The sequence below is a fragment of the Eurosta solidaginis genome, chromosome 5, assembly GCF_040869045.1.
Source record: "Eurosta solidaginis isolate ZX-2024a chromosome 5, ASM4086904v1, whole genome shotgun sequence".
NCBI classification, from domain to species: Eukaryota; Metazoa; Arthropoda; class Insecta; order Diptera; family Tephritidae; genus Eurosta; species Eurosta solidaginis.
Window position 1 is genome coordinate 99,975,327 of NC_090323.1, and position 19,284 is coordinate 99,994,610.

Here is a 19,284-nt window from a genome sequence, read left to right on the forward strand (position 1 = left end):
GCAAGTATATTAGACTTTGAAAATAGGAGAAATGCGAGAACGACGATGGAAAGTTTTCGCATACAACAACAACTACATAGAGTTATGAATTTCAAGGAAGATATTGACAAAATTAATAATGCACACACTGCGGTGATACAGTACGGAGATGGCAACAGAGACAAGATCTCCAAATGAGCTATATAGTAACTATACAGAGGGTTAAATGTAACCAAATTCGTTTTAATGTTATTTTGTAAAATTTTAAAACGTATGTAAGTATATTTAATAATAATAATATTGTTAAATTGTAAGTTGACATGTGCATTGTTGTAAACGTTTTTAAATAAAAACTTCCAGAAGATGCGAAAGCATCGAAACGCATAGTAGGAAAAGGTAACATTTAGTTTTTTTCCTTATAATTACCAGCCGTAAAGCTCCAACTCAGTATATAAAAAACTGAAATTTTGACCCAATAAAAAGTACGAAAACTTTCAAAGACAGTTTTATTGAGTAATTGAAACTCCACCGCAAGAGAAAAATGAAAGTTCTAAAAACAAAAGATATTAATCTTCATCATGAAAAGTGCCCAAATTCCATTATTTAGTGGCATATCCGCTAGGGTTATTGCTCTGCCAACGCCAGGTATCTTCACACATTTCTTTGATGCCACGTTTAGCTTTCCAGCCAAGAGATATTTCTGCAAGTGATGCATCTGCATAACATGTGGCTACATCACCCGACCGGCGGTCAGTAAACTCAAAATTTATTTTACGGTTGCTTGCCTTTTCAAATGCGTGTACCATATCTAAAACAGAATATCCCCTACCGGTGCCTAAGTTGTAAGCAAAAAACCCTGTTTCAGCCACATTTCTCAATTTTTCCAAAGCTTTTAAGTGACCTTCAGCAAGATCTACAATATGTATATAATCGCGGACTCCAGTACCGTCACTTGTTGGAAAATCTGAACCGTAAATTCGTAGAATATCTCTTCGACCTACTGCAACCTGCGCAATGAACGGCATTAAGTTATTAGGTTCGCCGTTAGGATCTTCACCAATACAGCCACTAGAATGAGCACCAACAGGATTGAAATAGCGTAATGAAACCACAGCCCAGCGCTGTAAGGTTTATTTATTATATATAAATCTGATATATCTAAATGACGTATATAAATACCTTATCTGACTTGCATAAATCTTTTAAAATTTCTTCAGTAAAATACTTAGTTTTTCCATAAGGACTAGTGCAGTTGCCGGTTGGGTGATCTTCAGTTACAGGCAAGAACTTGGGTTCACCATACACCGTAGCACTGGAACTATATACAAATTTAAAAACGTTGTTATCAGCCATAGCTTCTAAAATAACATTTGTGCCAGTCATGTTATTGTGATAGTATTGAAGAGGTATGCGGCAAGATTCTCCAACTGCCTTAAGAGCTGCAAAATGTGCGACCATATCGATTTTGTGCTGAAATTTAAAGATTTTTTTTCTTGTTAATATATAGTTTTTGAAAAATATGTATGTATGTATATAATTTGTTAAAAAACTTGAGCCACTTATAAATATTTTAGAAAAATTTTTTAAAAAATTTTGATGTTGCTTACGCCGCAGTGTCGCGAAGCGGCCAAAAGTCAAAAAAGTTCATGGATATATATTTTTATAAAACTTTGACAAACGATGGGGAATACATCCATTTAATTATTTTGAACAACATTTTTAATAATAGACTTGCGCGCTTTTATCAGGACTTCCTCAAACATGGAATTTTTTTAATTAATAATTTTGGCCACGTTTTTCCATAAAAAAGGTCACTGAAACAAACTAAAATTCAGAGCTTGTTAGTAAATGTATATATCCAAAACGATTTTTTTTATTATATTTGGAAGTTTTGCATACATGGCAACCCTACTTTTTTATTTATTCATCGATCAGGTGATGAGTACAGTTACTTTTTATAAGTTAAATTAAGTGAATTTTTATTTTAAGTTAAAAGTTTAGAAGAGAATAAAAAAAACTTGAACTCCACCGCAATTTTTGGATATATTGCACAAGTACTGCTAAATCAAAATTAAGACTAGTGAGAATGTGCGCTAAGTTGCGATATTTACACTTTTTTACTATACGTTCAGAAATATTTGGTGCAGTGAAATAACTCCCAAATGCAATAACTCCCAACAAAAAAATTAAATAATATTTTCCATACAAATTGGGACTTATTTCATTATGAAATAGCTCCCAATTCATTGGGACTTATTTCATAATTTTTGCTGGTAATTATTTCATAATGAAATAACTCCCAAATGAAATAATCCCCAATAAAATTTCTTTGGGAGTTATTTCATAGTTTTTTCAGATTGGGAGTTATTTGATTTTTGTTGGGAGTTATTTCATTTTCATAAAAATACAATTTTATCAAACTTTGACGTTCTTCTAACAGTTTCTATGGGTCTGCTATACATTAAGGGACCAATTGGTTTTATTCGTAAACCAAAGGGGTTTGAACTTTGAAATTTTGCACATAGGTTCTCAGGGAGTTCCCCAACGAGAATCAGTAAGTTATTTTTATTAACAATTTACTAGTAACTAGTAGTTAAAGTTACCATGGTAACTTTTTATCTACATACGAACACTTTCACAAGAATTTTATACATAAGTACACTTTATAATGTTTATAAAACCACAATCAACTATTATCATTTGTTTAAATTTGCGTATTATTGTAAAATTTAATGATTTATTTGTTTACTTTCCGCGAACACAAGCATACAGCCATTTTATCTAATTCACTGCTTGCTTGGTGGTACCAGATGCTTTAAATTGTTCCAACGAATGAAAAATTTTTAAATAGTACCAACGAGGAAAATGGACCTTTTTCATTCAACTCTATTTATTTATTTTACAAACAAATAGAAAATTTGGAATAAAAAATCGCGCGATGCACAGTAATTCGGCGTAGAACACCATTCTGCATAAGCGGCCTTCGGCGGCGCTTATAAAAAATAACCCTAGGCTACGCCATGCCAAGTCCGGGTGTGTGGTATAACCGTGGCTACCGCCACGGTGATGTCCTTCTACGTAGTACACCCTTCTGCGCGCTTTTATCAGGACTTCCTCAAACATGGAATTTTGTTAATTAATAATTTTGGCCACGTTTTTCCATAAAAAAGGTCACCGAAACAAACTAAAATTCAGAGCTTGTTAGTAAATGTATGTATCCCAAACGATCTTTTTTATTATATTTGGAAGTTTTCCATACATGGCAACCCTACTTTTTTATTTATTCATCGATCAGGTGATGAGTACCGTTACTTTTTATAAGTTAAATTAAGTGAATTTTTATTCTAAATTAAAAGTTTAGAAGAGAATAAAAAAAACTTGAACTCCACCGCAATTTTTGGATATATTGCACAAGTACTGCTAAATCAAAATTAAGAATAGTGAGAATGATCGCTAAGTTGCGATATTGACACTTTTTTACTATATGATCAGAAATATTTGGCGCAGTGAAATAACTTCCAAATGCAATAACTCCCAACAAAAAAATGAAATAACCCCCAAATATTTTCCATACAAATTGGGACTTATTTCTTTATGAAATAGCTCCCAATTCATTGGGACTTATTTCATAATTTTTGCTGGTAATTATTTCATAATGAAATAACTCCCAAATGAAATAATCCCCAATAAAATTTCTTTGGGAGTTATTTCATAATTTTTTGAGATTGGGAGTTATTTCATTTTTATTGGGACTTACTTCATTGTTTGTAATTCAGGCATTGGGAGTTATTTGATTTTTGTTGGGAGTTATTTCATTTTCTTAAAAATACAATTTTATCAAACTTTGACGTTCTTCTAACAGTTTCTATGGGTCTGCTATACATTAAGGGACCAATTGGTTTTATTCGTAAACCAAAGAGGTTTGAACTTTGAAATTTTGCACATAGGTTCTCAGGGAGTTCCCCAACGAGAATCAGTAAGTAATTTTTAATTGTTATTAACAATTTACTAGTAACTAGTAGTTAAAGTTACCATGGTACAACTATCACTTTTTATCTACATACGAACACTTTCACAAGAATTTTATACATAAGTACACTTTATAATGATTAAAAAACTACAATCAACTATTTTCATTTGTTTAAATTTGCGTATTATTGTAAAATTTAATGATTTATTTGTTTACTTTCCGCGAACACAAGCATACAGCCATTTTATCTAATTCACTGCTTGCTTGGTGGTACCAGATGCTTTAAATTGTTCCAACGAATGAAAAATTTTTAAATAGTACCAACGAGGAAAATGGACCTTTTTCATTCAACTCTATTTATTTATTTTACAAAGAAATAGAAAATTTGGAATCAAAAATCGCGCGATGCACAGTAATTCTGCGTAGAACACCTTTTTGCATAGGCGGCCTTCGGCCGCGCTTATAAAAATTAACCCTGGGCTACGCCATGCCAAGTCCGGGTGTGTGGTATAACCGGGGCTACCGCCACGGTGATGTCCTTCTACGCAGAAGGGTGTACTACAGACTTGTTCCTTTTATTTTTTACTTTTAATAAATTATGTTAATTTCATAAAAAAATGCGATTTTTTAAATAAATTACGTTTACTTCGACGACACTATTCAAGTTTTCTTGTAATTGTAACTTTTACATATGTACATAATAGTTTGCTGTATTTTTCAAACCTCATTGTAACTGATTATATAGTATAAAGATACCCAGAGCAATTCTAAATATTCTCGCGGAATTTTGTTCTCGCGGATTTTTTTATTCCCGCGGAAAAATTCCTCCAATTTTTTTCTCCTAGGGAGAAGAAAAATTGGGGAATAGGAATTTCAAATTTTCTAGGTTGAAATTTCGTTGCGCATTCTTATTTTATTAAAAAAATTGAAAAGTTTAATTATTGTTGCGAATTCGTTTGAAATTAAGAAATAAGGTATAAACAATGCACATTATTGCATTTCATGTGGTATTCACTCAAATGAGTAATGAATTGGTGCCACAGCAACATCAACAGAGGAGCATAAGAAGAAGACGGCGGGATAACAAATCCGCCGGAGTTGCCTGCTTTCATTCTGCAAAGCATTTTCTGGCGGCCACGTCGAGTTGAGTTCGCCTTTCGCCATATGCCAAAATCTAATTAAGCCTTCTTAAAAAATCCTTGCGCAATTTCTAGATGGCTGCATCAAATATACAAAGAGCTCTTCCGTTGCTTATGATATACTTTTCGACTTAAAATAAAGAATATTGTGGTTGTTGTTGTTGTTGTTGTATTAACAGTGAGAATATTGTGGTAGAATGTAAATACATATTTTAGCACAAATTTGTACAAATAAGTGTTCTTTCTTAAAAGAACGAATTTCCTTTAACTATTTTGATGCATTCCCTTTAATTTAACTAGTGAAAAAACTCCTATGAAATGGCAAAGAAATCTCCCTCTTCCTCACATTCATAATACCTACTTTTCTCCCATAACCGGTTTCCACTTTTTCGAACATTGTTCAGAATAGGAGGAAAGGGACAAGTGAAAAAACTCACAAGGAATTTTTATTTAGAATACGAGGAATGGGAGAAGGGAAAAAACTCGCACGGAATTTTCGTTTAGAATTGGGCTGACCATTTCAAATTTTGATTTTGGATTTATTTCATTTTTTTGGGACTTATTCCATTTGGGAGTTATTTCATTTTTTTGGGACTTGTGGTTTCATTATGAAATAACTGGCAAATATTGGGAGTTCTTTCATTTCCTTCTTTGGGAGTTATTTCATTTATTAAAGCTGGGAGTTATTTCATTTTTATTGGGACTTATTTCATTGGGAGTTATTTCACTGCACCGAAATATTTTGCTTATCCGCAACTATTGTGGGGGTGAATAAAAAAAAATAAATGTAAGGCGCGATAACCTCCGAAGAGATCTAAGACCGAGCTTCTCTTCCAATTGGCGTCGTGCTCCTCTTGATTTTCCCTACAAATTGGCCGGATGGGACCTACATGATTTTATGCCGATTCCGAACGGCGTCTGCAAGGCAGATGAGTTTTCACTGAGAGCTTTTCATGGCAGAAATACACCCGGAGCGCTTGCCAAACACTGCCGAGGGGCGACCCCGCTTAGACAAATTTTCTTCTAATAGAAAAACCTTATTTCTAAATGTACAGCTCCGTTGCTGCATTTCTTGGGGATGCGGGGTCTGATGCGGTACTGGTGATGATGTTGAGGCGTTATGGTTGACTACGGTGACGAATGGATGGCGGCGAGGTGGTGGCTTATGAGAGCTGAGGGCAATCCTTAAGTGGGCAGTACCACGAAACCACAAGTAAAATTGTCGGTATGGAGCACTGGACAACCTTCACGACTTCTAGAGCACTTTCTTAAATTTTGAAACACAACTATTTCTTTTTTTCCATTCAGTTCACAATAGGGTTTTATTAAAAAATTTTGCTTTTCGGCACACCGAGATGATTTGCACAAAATTACGGAATGAATTTAATTTATTCGTGTGATAAAAAGATATAATAAAAAAAATGTCAACAAGATTGACAGCTGATGCTCGTTCAGGCGAGCGAGTAGCGCACGCGTTGCCAACCACGCATTTAAAGTGTTGGGTGCGTTACCGTGGTGTGGTGATTAGGGTTATTAATTCAAAGGGTACAAATTCAGTAGTAAAGGGTGCGTGCGCTAATCGCTCGCTTGAACATCTTGCCCCGCCTAGACGCGTTTGCCGGCTAATGTCAATCTGAGCTGCTCCAGCGCTCTGATGGCCTCGTTCATGAGGATGTTTGCCACCTTGCCTCGGTGTGAAGCCGTCTGAAGGCCTGCTGCTGAGCACCGAACGGTCCGTGCTTTTGGGATCGTGACTGTGGTCGGATTGTAACGACTGTTGACGGCTTGTTGTTGTGGGCGCTGGCGGCGGCGGCGAGAGTTAGAGCGTGGTGCCGGTGTCGGAGGCACTAGAGGTGTTGGTGCGGCATGGCTCGATGGTGTTGGTGGTGGTGGGGCCCGGTGGAGCATGGTGTGGTGTGGCAGTGCACAAATTCGGCACATAATGGGCGACGTACACTCACTCGTCGCGTGTGATAGCGCCAGACAATTGGTACAATACCCATGGGTTCGTGCCAGGAGGTACCGCTGCGACGGCTGCATGCCCCGAAAGAGTGGGCAAGTACGTAGCCCAAGATTGCGAGCGCATACGCGACATTGCATGAAGTTATTGTTGGAGTTGTTGTTTTGGCGCTTGGAGTGATTGCTAGCCACCACCACTTGAGAGCGTATCGACGTTCTTGGCCTTGGAGTTGGTGTAACATCCATGTTCGCCTGAAACGAGTCGTATTCATATGACTTTAGTGAGGGGTATATTGATGATTGTAACTATGAGATGGAGCGGGATTTTAATTGTTGTTTTTGAGATTAGGAGGATACGGTGATTTGCCGGGATAAGTCCTTAGGACTCAGCGGTCTTGTGAGTCGGTCGCTTGGGGACTGGGCGGACGATCCGCCGGAGGCAGAAAACAGAGTTTTACTATCGGCTGTGTGAGAATGCCGGATTGGGTGCGCACCTCGACGACACGAATGTGGCCATCCGGGCCGGGGCGTGCTCGTTCGATGCGTCCGAGGCGCCATTCGGTGGGAGGAAGTGTATCGTCCTTGACGAGGACACACTCACCGACTTTTGGCTCAATGCGGGTGTCTTTCCAACGATACCGTTTGTGGAGGTCCTTGAGGTAATCCTCCTTCCATCGTCGACTAAACTGGTGATGGATCACCTTGACCTTTTCCCATCGATTGAGCAGAGATAGGTTCTCATGGTCGGCTTCAGGAATCGCTAGTAAAGGGGTTCCCCGAAGGAAATATCCCGGAGTGAGCGCGGTAAAGTCAGAGGGATCCTGAGATAGCGGGGAGATGGGGCGTGACTTTAACACGGCCTCTATTCGTATTAGCAGGGTGGTAAATTCCTCGAAAGTAAATTTGTGAGATCCGACTGACTTCTTGAGGTGTGTTTTAAAACTTTTGACCGCAGCTTCCCATAAGCCGCCCATATGAGGAGTGCTGGGGGGTATAAACTTCCATTTTATGCCTTGAGCGGCGTATTTTTTGACGACTTCTCGGGATACTTCGTTGGAGAAGGTCACAAATTCCTTTTCCGTAGCTCGTTTGGCACCTACAAAGGTTGTGCCATTATCGCTCATCATAGTTGCGGGATAGCCTCGACGTCCAACAAAACGGGCAAACGCAGCCAGAAAGGCCTCAGAGGTGAGATTTGAGCACACCTCAAGGTGTACCGCTTTTGTCGTGAAGCAAACAAAAACGGCCACGTAACCTTTCACGAGGGTAGGCGATCTTAGCATGGATGCTTTTATCAAAAAAGGGCCAGCAAAATCAACACCCGTTGTGGTGAAGGGGGAGCGAAAGTGCATCATGCGGGTGGCAAGGCTGCCATTATTTGGGAGCGCATTTGCTGCTTGTGGACGGTGCATGTTTTACATTGAAAAATGCATTTTTTGATGAGTGGCTTGAGCCGAGGAATGTAAAGTTCTTGTCTAATCGTTTGCTGCGTGAGACGGACTTCGGCGTGCAAGAAAAGTTCATGCAGGAAGTGTAGGAAAAGTGCAGCATATCGGGATTTTTCGGGGATAATAATGGGGTGGCTTTCGTTGTAGGTTAGTGTTGAGTCAACTAGGCGACCGCGGACTCGGAGCACTCCATTTTCATCCAAATATGGATTAAGGGTGAGAAGGGGGCTCCGTTTGTCGATAGGCTTCGATGCTAGCAACGATGCCTTTTCCTTGGGGAAATATCGGGACTGAGTTAAGGCGGTTAGCTTGAGTTTCGTGTTTCGGAAGTCGTCGTGGGTAAGGGTTAAAGGGGAAGCTGGTATGTGGCCCGCGCGGGTTTTAAGGATGCGTATGAAGCGCAGCACGTGAGTTAGAACTCTCAGGGCACGCGGAAACGAGGAAAATCTATCCAGAATATCGGGTTCTTCTTCGCTGGCATGTAATGCTTCGATTCGGCGGACTTCGGGTGGACTTACGGAGGGGCGGCGCAAGTCTTTGGGCCATGATTCCGGGGGACTGATGAGCCATTCTGGGCCTTTCCACCACAGGGAGGAAGCTGCCAAATCAAGAGGTTTGCATCCTCGTGTGCCCATGTCGGCGGGGTTTTCGGAACTGCGTACATGTCGCCAAGTGGCGTTTCCAACCAGATCGATTATTTGCGCGGTTCGATTTGCTACGAAGGTTCTCCATGTATAGGGGGGCTTTTCTAGCCATGCGAGCACTATTTCGGAGTCCGACCACAGCGTCAAGGTAGGCGGACTGAGATTGAGTTGGGATTGAACGACGGAGACTAGCTTCGCTAGGAGCAGAGCTCCACACAATTCCAGCCGTGGCAAGCTAGTGGATTTTAGGGGTGCCACTTTGCTTTTAGAGACCAGGAGATGAGAGGTTGTGTTTTGTCCTACCGTCGTTCGGACATAAATGCTGGCGCAGTAAGCGTTCTCCGACGCGTCGCAAAAGCCATGCAGCTCCGTGGGTTGGTCAGGGGAGTAATTGACCCAACGAGGAATTTGAATCCCTGTTATGGCGTGGAGGTTATGTGTGAACTGCGTCCACTTTGCGAGGCGGAGGGGTTTCACCTGTTCGTCCCAGTCAGTTCCATAAAGCCACAGCTCTTGCAAGAGAATTTTGGCTTGAATCATTATCGGCGTTAGCCATCCTGCGGGGTCGAAAAGTTGTGCTCCCGGTGGTTACTGGGATGGATTCAACGGTGTACGAAAATGAGTCCTTTATGGCATTCCATTGAACCCCGAGCGTTTTCGTCGTACTTGCTTTTTCGAATTCGAGAAACTGGGAATCCAGCAAGTCTGCTGTGGGAATAGTTTCAATTATTTCAGGATGGTTTGCCGTGATTTTTCTAAGGGGGAAGCCTGCTGACGTAAGGGCTTGCCTGACTTGCGAGAGGGACTCTGCAGCTGAGAGGACGGAGTGCCCGCCAGAAAGTATGTCGTCTACATATGTCTCGTCTTTTAATATCTTAGATGCTTTAGGGATGGTCTTATTGACGTCTTTAGAGAGCTCGTGCAAGGTACGTATTGCCAGATAGGGAGCGCAATTAAGACCGAATGTGACGGTTTTAAGCTTAAAATCTTGAATTGAACCATTGGGGGCTGAGCGAAAAATAATTTTTTGGTAATCTTGGTCCTCCTCATGTAAGAGAATTTGGCGGTACATTTTTTCTACATCGCCGTTGAAAACAAATTGGTACGTGCGCCCTTTGAGTATTAATAGCATCAAATCGGGTTGTAGGGTGGGACCGGTATAGAGAACATCATTCAGAGAATTACCGGAAGTTGATTTCTTTGATCCATTAAAGACCACACGTACCTTGGTAGTTCTTTTTTCAGGCTTTATAACCGCGTGATGGGGTAGGTAGAACGACGAGTATTTGTTGTCTGAGCATTTTTCGTAGGAAGTGGTTTCTTCCATATGACCTAGGGTGAGATATTCTAATAAGACCTGGTCATATTGGGATTTAAGCTCGCTTTTTTTGATAAGATTTCTCTCCATGCTAAGAAATTGCTGGAGAGCTGAGGTTCGGGATCTACCTAAGGCTACCTGTTCTGGGAAACTGCGTCTAAAGGGGAGTCGCACTACATAGCGACCGTCATCTCTGCGAGTGGTGGTGGACTGATACAATTCTTCGCATATAGTGTCTTCAACATTAAGACACTTGGGGGTGGATACTTCTTCCAGTTCCCAGAATTTTCTGAACTGCGAATCGAGGGAGTTCGATACTTCCTCCACCTGGGTTGAGAACGAAACTACCTTGCTAGGGACTTGACCACTAAGGAGCCACCCAAATATGGTGTTTTGCGCTAGAAGGTTCGGGGAGATTTTCTCAACACCTTCTAGCATTATCTGCGGGATAAGGTCACTGCCAATGACTAAGTCAATCTGGGATGGGGAGTGGCAGTTTGCATCTGCGAAGGTTAGATGCGCCCATTTTTCACGCTGTGCTAGGGTGGGATTGATTGGGTAACACCTTGGTTAACTGGGGTAGGACAATAGCTTGTGCTTGGATCCTTGTGATTAAATCGTTCGAGACTAGAGTTAGAGCGCATAGTTTGTTCGATGTTTGAACCACTCTTCCACCCATGCCTGATATTTCGAAATTAGATGCTCGGCATGGTAGACGCAGTTTTATTTGAGTTTTGGAGGAGATAAAGCTCCGTTCTGACCCTTGGTCAATTAGGGCTCTGAGTTTGAAGAGTTCATCTCGGTGTTCTACAGAGACGATTGCCGTCGGGAGTAGTACTTTACTTTCATTGTCCGAGTAGAAAGATTGTACGTGGGCATTTTTTGAACACGTAGGTTGATCGCGGTTGTCTTCCGGAGAGTGGGGAGTTGGGTGACTGACATCAGGGGGGGGGGGGGGGGGGTGGTAGTTGCTACTTGGGCTGTGGCTTTATGCATTCTGGGTGTTGATGATGTGCTAGAGGTCGCATCATCATGGAGAGCTGAGTTGTGCTGTTGTCGGCAGTGAACACACTTGAATGTGCTTTTGCAATCTCTTAGAACGTGGGATTGGGATAGGCAGTTAAAGCACATGTGATTGTCTCTCACGAACTTGTTCCGATCATGGACTGGTATTCTAGCGAATTTTGCACAGCTGTACAGGGGGTGCTCGGAGGTTTTGCAATATGCGCATTTGTACATTGTGCGATGTTCTGTAGCATGGGAGTGAATCCCCGGATTGGATTTTTCTAGATTGTTGCCTCTGAATGCATAATTATTTTGTTTAGAGTAGCTTGTGCTAGCGGGGGCCGATGTGGGTTTAGAGGGGCGCCATTGGTCTACTCTTTCTACCACCTCATAGCGAGTAGTCAGAAATTGGTTCATTTGGGACCAGTTGGGGAGATCTTTCCGGGAGGTTAGAGACTGTTCCCACAGAGTTACCGTGTTCTCCGGGAGTTTAGAGGTGACCAGATAAATGAGGATTGGATCCCAACTTTCTGTTGAAACTTGCTGTGTGGCGAGAATTTGGAGGCAATTATTCACGGATGATTGCAATTTCTGTATATCCTCGCTATTTTCAATAGGAATTGGTTTTAAGTTCATAAGGGTTTTTATTTGGTTGTCAACCAGAATCCTGCGATTTTCATAGCGCGACCTTAGGGCTTCCCACGCCAATTCAAAATTGGCATCACTGAGTGGGAACTGTTTGACTATTTCGCCGGCTTTGCCTTGTGTTTTATACCGGAGGTGGTATAACTTCTGGGCTTTTGTGAGTTTTGGGTGGTTAATATAAACCGCCGTGAACATGTCATGAAATGACGGCCATTGTTCATAACCCCCATAAAATACTTCTGTATCACAAGGCGGGATTTTTAAGCCGAAACCTGTTCCATCTCTGGGAAGTGATGCGGTGGGGGCGGCTATGGGAATATTTGCTTGTTGGAGCAACATAAGTTGGTCCCCCATCTGGGCTTTTGTGTCCTCATAGATAATTAGACATGACCGGTATTTATTAAACGCGACCGGTTTGAAGTCATCTGAGAGATCTAAATCATCTGTATCTAATACCGCGTCATGGGAGGTTTGGACCCGGTCCCAAAACCTATCAATATTGGTATCTTTAATTTTCAGGGACGATTCCGTGTTTTCGTTAATAGGGGTGGACCTGAATCGAGCACAGTAGTCCGTGAAATTATCCGTTTCCGAGATGAATTTGTTTGCTGTGAACATTTGCTTATTTTTTTTTTTTTGTGGTTTGGCGCGTTTGGCGTTGATCTTTGGAGCTGCCTTGGGATTTCTCGTCGTCACTCATTGTGGGGCTTTTTGATTGGCTTCTTTGGGGGACACCTAACATAAAGTGAGCAAGCGAGGGAGAGAGCCTGAGAGTGAGGGAGAGAGCCTGAGAGAGAGAGAGTGAGTTGACGACTTAAAGAAAGATTTATCACCGCAATGCAAAATTCACGACAAGAGAAATATACTTTTTGACCTTTTGAAATTATATTTAATAACGCGAACCGTGAATTCGTACCACTGTACCCGCTTGAGAGAGCAACAAAAATAAAATTGTATCACCGTACCGCACTTTTATAAACGTGTGTATATATGAGTATATATGCGTATATATATATATGAGTGAAGAAAAAAAAATTTTTTTTTTTTTCAATGGGATATATAATTGTTATATATTTGAGGGATTTTTAATATTTGTGAGTATTTGAGAAGAGAAGTTGAAAACGCTAATTAAAGACATTTGAAAAAGTGAGAGTTTTATAAGTTTATTTAGGGTCCCTGTCTACCAGTTAATTATTACATATGCACATACATACATACGAATAGGTATATTGGAAATGCACTGTTTTGGGGGTGAACTGCCTTTCCTTTTTGCAATACGGGACTTATATATGTATTCACGAAATCTTAAAATTTATGATTGCAAAAAATTATTGGGGATATATATGTATGTATTTATGAATCCTATTGGGAAATCCACAAATATCAAACTTTAATTAAAATTGGGAATATTAATTATTTCAAGGAGGATTATTCTTCGATTTGTGGATTATTATTTGAATAATTTAACTTTGTATGTATGAAGGGTAGAGGGAGAGAGGGGGCAAGCAAATCTTAATTTCTTTAATGCGTTTATCGCTATGAGGGCAAATGAATAATTCTATACATACATATATGTATGTACAATATTCAAATGCAAAACTCCACAAATATTAGATTTTTAATTATGTCGGGGCGTGAGCGGGGATTAAGAAATTTAATTTCTACTCACGATTTTTGGGAATTGCGCATTTGATATATATATACAATGCAGCTTCTCGCCAATTTTGTAACGACAGCCTTTGTATAAACTACGCCCCTGTATTTGCATGACTACTCAAAGCTATTTCTGCAAGTAAGCATGCCAACAAACAGCAAATCGCCTCTGTATTACGTGTCTGTGTGTGTGGTTATCTTACCTAGCATTCCACGCGATATGTTCAAAGCATTCCAGGATCTTTGAGTGACTTTGAACAAGAAGAAAAATGGTTTGACAGTCAACGCAAAACGGTAGTGGCAGTGGAAAAAAAGATTGCCTGTAAAAGGGCCACCATTCCATCTTTCCCTTTCAAAAGTCTAAAGTGAAAGCGACGTGCGTATGCTTTAAGCCGCGAGTGCAGTGAAAAAAAAGGTTAAAAGTTTAAGTGCAAAGTTACCATTTCCCTTAAGGAACGGCATACCTAGTGAATAAAAAAGGGTGCCGCAAGCTAGCGGATGACAACAGTTAACCACCAACGGAGTCACCACCAATAACACAGGTAAGTGAAACCATCCTCCCTTAAGTGACTAAATCCGAGAACAAATTTAGTTCCGTTTTCTCAGGTGAACTTTAGAGGTTTTTTTCTGCGCTTAAATAGAAATTTTGTCTGCCAGATAAACCTTGGAAGTTACGTGAGAAAACGGGACTAAATTGCTTTCAACCAAATAAAGTATGTACACCCGACTTATATATTTTGTTTTATGATTTTCGCTGCAGGAACGTCGATACCATTAGCCTGAAGATTCACCAGCACGTCCGGTGTGAGGCACCGTAGCCAAATATAACCACCCGACCTGTAAGCACACCATAACAATCCAGATCAACACACTGAGCCGCAAGCACACAAACCTAAAACTAAAGCACACTGCACCGAATACCAAGTCGACATACATTCCCTCGTATAAAACGCCATAACCAGACTCCAAATAAAAGGATACATCGAAACGCAAACAACACCAAGATCATACATACATCCACCTTCACACGCAGCCACGGCCAGCCACCTAAACTCAGATACACACCAGCACCAGAAAACATTCACCCGCACACTAAGACACATCAGCAGCACAAAATATCATCCACCAGCACTCACAACCAAACATCCAAAGACAAATACGCATCAACACCGCAAAATATCATACACCCAGAACCAACCACATCGCTTATTATAACCACACCAGCCCATCGCAAACATACCAGCGAAATACAACAAGCCACGTTCACCATAAAACCAGCACAACGACTTGCAACAATCATACCAACAATAACCACGCAACATCTAAAAACATAAATACAGGTAAATTATTGAAAAGAAGGTAAATCATTGAAAAAAAGGCTCGACAGCACAATCAACACATCACATCCCCCTCCATCATATCACACTATCATACATCGCAGTACCGCACATCACATCATTTTATCTATTATAACATCACGTCACACCAAAGGAGGCATCGCGGTGAGTAATTGTTATCCGATCACTGCACAGTGTTTCGTGTAGAACAAGTTAGCTGGACAAAATTATTTTATGAGATTTTCCGTTTCATATGCAGTCATTTATTACAACTACGTCATTTTTTTCAGCCATATGTTCTTTTTTTTGACTTTTTTCCAAAATTTTACTTCATATGCATACATTTGCTTATTTCATATACAGTAACTCATGTGAATAAGTGACATAGATCCAAAAAAATTTAAAGAACTTAAGAATATTACTTTATTGTACTTAAATTGAATGGACTACAAATCTCAATACTCTAAAAAATTCTAACGGTTCCGAAAAAAATATTAAAATTTTTTATGAAAATTCGTCGAATTTTTCAAACATTTTTTAAATATAATTTAGTTTTTGTTATAGATCGTGACAAATTTTCTTATGGGAAATTAGTTAAAATATATTTGCGAAAGCGAAAATTGTAAGAATTGTCCAAAAAGGTGTCTATTTATTTATGTGAGTGACTGTACATATGTACATACATATTTTGTATTTATTTGAGTATTTATCCTGGCACTACAATTTTTACAAAATTATTTTATAGTACCAGTCAGGAATGTAAAAGCGAATTACAATAATAATAATAACAATGTAAATATCTAAATTAATTATGTGAAAATTACTTATTAAAAAATTTTAAAAGTAAAGTATCATACAAAGTAGAAAAGCCAATAGATTTAAATTAAATAAAACCTGATCCAACAAAAAGTTATAGGGTAGGTTATCTTTTATAATTATGTTATTATTCGCTATCATCACTTTCATTCGATGAGTCACTTGTGGAATAGCCATGAGCATCAGCAACACTACTGTGAAAGCTTTAAACAACTGGGTTATTTATTGACTCCTCAACATTATCGGGGGACAGTAAATTTAAGACTTCTGAAGTCAGACTTTTAAATGTTTTCTTAGGTATCTCCCTAAACCGTTAACTAAAGGATCCGATGTTATAAGCAACATAATCATAAGTTTGAAGTCATCTGGGAGATCTAAATCATCTGTATCTAATACCGCGTCATGGGAGGTTTGGACCCGGTCCCAATTTCACAGCACAACGACTTGCAGCAATCATACCAACAATAACCACGCAACATCTAAAAACATAAATACAGATAAATTACAAAATACATACATCCACCTTCACACGCAGCCACGGCCAGCCACCTAAACTCAGATACACACCAGCATCAGAAAACATTCACCCGCATTCACAACTAGCCACCTAAACACTAAGATACATCAGCAGCACAAAATATCATCCACCAGCACTCACGACCAAACATCCAAAGACAAATACGCATCAACACCGCAAAATATCATACACCCAGAACCAACCACATCGCTTATTATAACCACACCAGCCCATCGCAAACACCAGCGAAATACAACAAGCCACGTTCACCATAAAACCAGCACAACGACTTGCAACAATCATACCAACAATAACCACGCAACATCTAAAAACATAAATACAGGTAAATTATTGAAAAGAAGGTAAATCATTGAAAAGAAGGCTCGACAGCACAATCAACACATCACATCCCCCTCTATCATATCACACTATCATACATCGCAGTACCGCACATCACATCATTTTATCTATTATAACATCACGTCACACCAAAGAAGGCATCGCGGTGAGTAATTGTTATCCGATCACTGCACAGTGTTTCGTGTAGAACAAGCTAGCTGGACAAAATTATTTTATGAGATTTTCCGTTTCATATGCAGTCATTTATTACAACTACGTCATTTTTTTCAGCCATGTTCTTTTTTTTGACTTTTTTCCAAAATTTTACTTCATATGCATACATTTGCTTATTTCATATACAGTAACTCATGTGAATAAGTGACATAGATCCAAAAAAATTTAAAGAACTTAAGAATATTACTTTATTGTACTTAAATTGAATGGACTACAAATCGCAATACTCTAAAAAATTCTAACGGTTCCGAAAAAAAATTTAAATTTTTTATGAAAATTCGTCGAATTTTTCAAACATTTCTTAAATATAATTTAGTTTTTGTTATAGATCGTGACAAATTTTCTTATGGGAAATTAGTTAAAATATATTTGCGAAAGCGAAAATTGTAAGAATTGTCCAAAAAGGGGTGTCTATTTATTTATGTGAGTGACTGTACATATGTACATACATATTTTGTATTTATTTGAGTATTTATCCTGGCACTACAATTTTTACAAAATTATTTTATAGTACCAGTCAGGAATGTAAAAGCGAATTACAATAATAATAATAACAATGTAAATATCTAAATTAATTATGTGAAAATTACTTATTCAAAAATTTTAAAAGTAAAGTATCATACAAAGTAGAAAAGCCAATAGATTTAAATTAAATAAAACCTGATCCAACAAAAAGTTATAGGGTAGGTTATCTTTTATAATTATGTTATTATTCGCTATCATCACTTTCATTCGATGAGCCACTTGTGGAATAGCCATGAGCATCAGCAACACTACTGTGAAAGCTTGAAACAACTGGGTTATTTATTGACTCCTCAACATTATCAGGGGACAGTAAATTTAAGACTTCTGAAGTCAGACTTTTAAATGTTTTCTTAGGTATCTCCCTAAAACTGTTAACTAAAGGATCCGATGTTATAAGCAACATAATCATAAGATCTCTATTCATGGCTTCACGCAGGGATGCACCTTAACGTTAAGCTAATCGTTTATCAAAAAATTTCCACCGTTTCCGTTGAAGCACTTCGAAATATTATCGATAAAGGAATTATCAAGATAAATTGTATTTCGTTTTTAACCGAAACGAAAAGCTTTCGTTAACGTTAAAAACGTTAACAAAAACGTGTTACTTTATGTTTGAATTGTGCTGGCAATGCTATAGCCATTGTGAAGCCGTAAGGTGGTAACAGCAAGCGGACAAACACACAAACTCCATGTAATTTGTTTGTGCAATTCGTTAGTGGTAATGTAAAAATACTCTGAGAAATGTGCGTACTGTCAAAATTCATGAGAAAAGTAGCAATCAGCTTGGGTAATGCTTTCACCTTTAATGACTCCGCCATCAATCAGCTTTGCCAGCATAGTTTGAAGTTAATAATCAACATAAACGATTTGATTTCGTTTTGATATGGCAGAAAACGAAACAAAATCATTTCGTTAATTCGACGTTCTTAACGTTAATTATCGTAACGAAATGATATCGGTTCGTTGGTTAAGCATGCTTGGCTTCACGCGACTGCTTTTATGTGTTATCAACCCTGATTCGTCTCAAATCTTTGTTACGGGCTTCCTGTGCTTCCTCAGAAAGTTGACCAATAGGTAAAATTGCTGATTTTATAATATCAGTATTATGCACTAAGATTTTATGAACTGTAACAGGCATATTAAACCATGGATAGAGATCTATGTATAGTTTTTTAGTCTCGACCGCAAATTTTTCAAATCTTTTGATATTTATATTTACCCAGATGCTAATGCGCGAAGGAGTGTCGAATCTTTTGATGAGCGTTACATCCAATTCCGTAAGCTGTCATTCCTAAGCTGCCATTTTTTTACTTCGAGGCTATAACTTACGTGAAGCAAGCATTCAAAACATCTTATCTATGCATGGAGAGTAGACAAACCAAAACCAAGATTATCTCGGTTAGGCGTAAAGTCCCGTAACTCACTATTCATATCTTTTGGAGTCGCACCACAAATATAACACTTTTGTGCGGAAGAAGTTTCAGTAAAAGCATTGCAAACTTTTCCGTCAATCATTGTTAGAAGCATATTGTGATTTACGGAAACTTCGTATTCTTCGAGCATGTACTTTGTTGGCAACAACGCATTTATCTCCTCTAAAAGTTTGTTCGTTTCAAAAACAATAAAATCTTTTGTTTCCTTAGAAAACATAAATTTAATTGGACGACAATACATGATAGAAGAAGGTCGAGGATTCTGCCAAACAATGTTACCTTTTTCATCCTGTAATTGAAGAGGAACGAAAGAAAATATAAAC

General features: G+C 38.9%; 1 protein-coding gene across 5 annotated transcripts in view; it reads right to left on the reverse strand.

Moving 5' to 3' along the window:
- Positions 1-471: 471 nt before the first annotated feature.
- Gale (UDP-galactose 4'-epimerase) overlaps positions 472-19,284 on the reverse strand; it is a 245,840-nt gene continuing 227,027 nt past the window's right edge. For all 5 annotated transcript variants that reach the window (XM_067791398.1, XM_067791397.1, XM_067791395.1 and 2 more), the window contains 2 exons: positions 1,159-1,449; positions 472-1,100 (listed from right to left, as the gene is read on the reverse strand). In XM_067791398.1, coding sequence (XP_067647499.1) covers positions 579-1,100; positions 1,159-1,449 — 813 coding nt within the window. In that variant the 3' untranslated portion in view covers positions 472-578. The remainder of the gene's footprint in view (positions 1,101-1,158; positions 1,450-19,284) is intronic.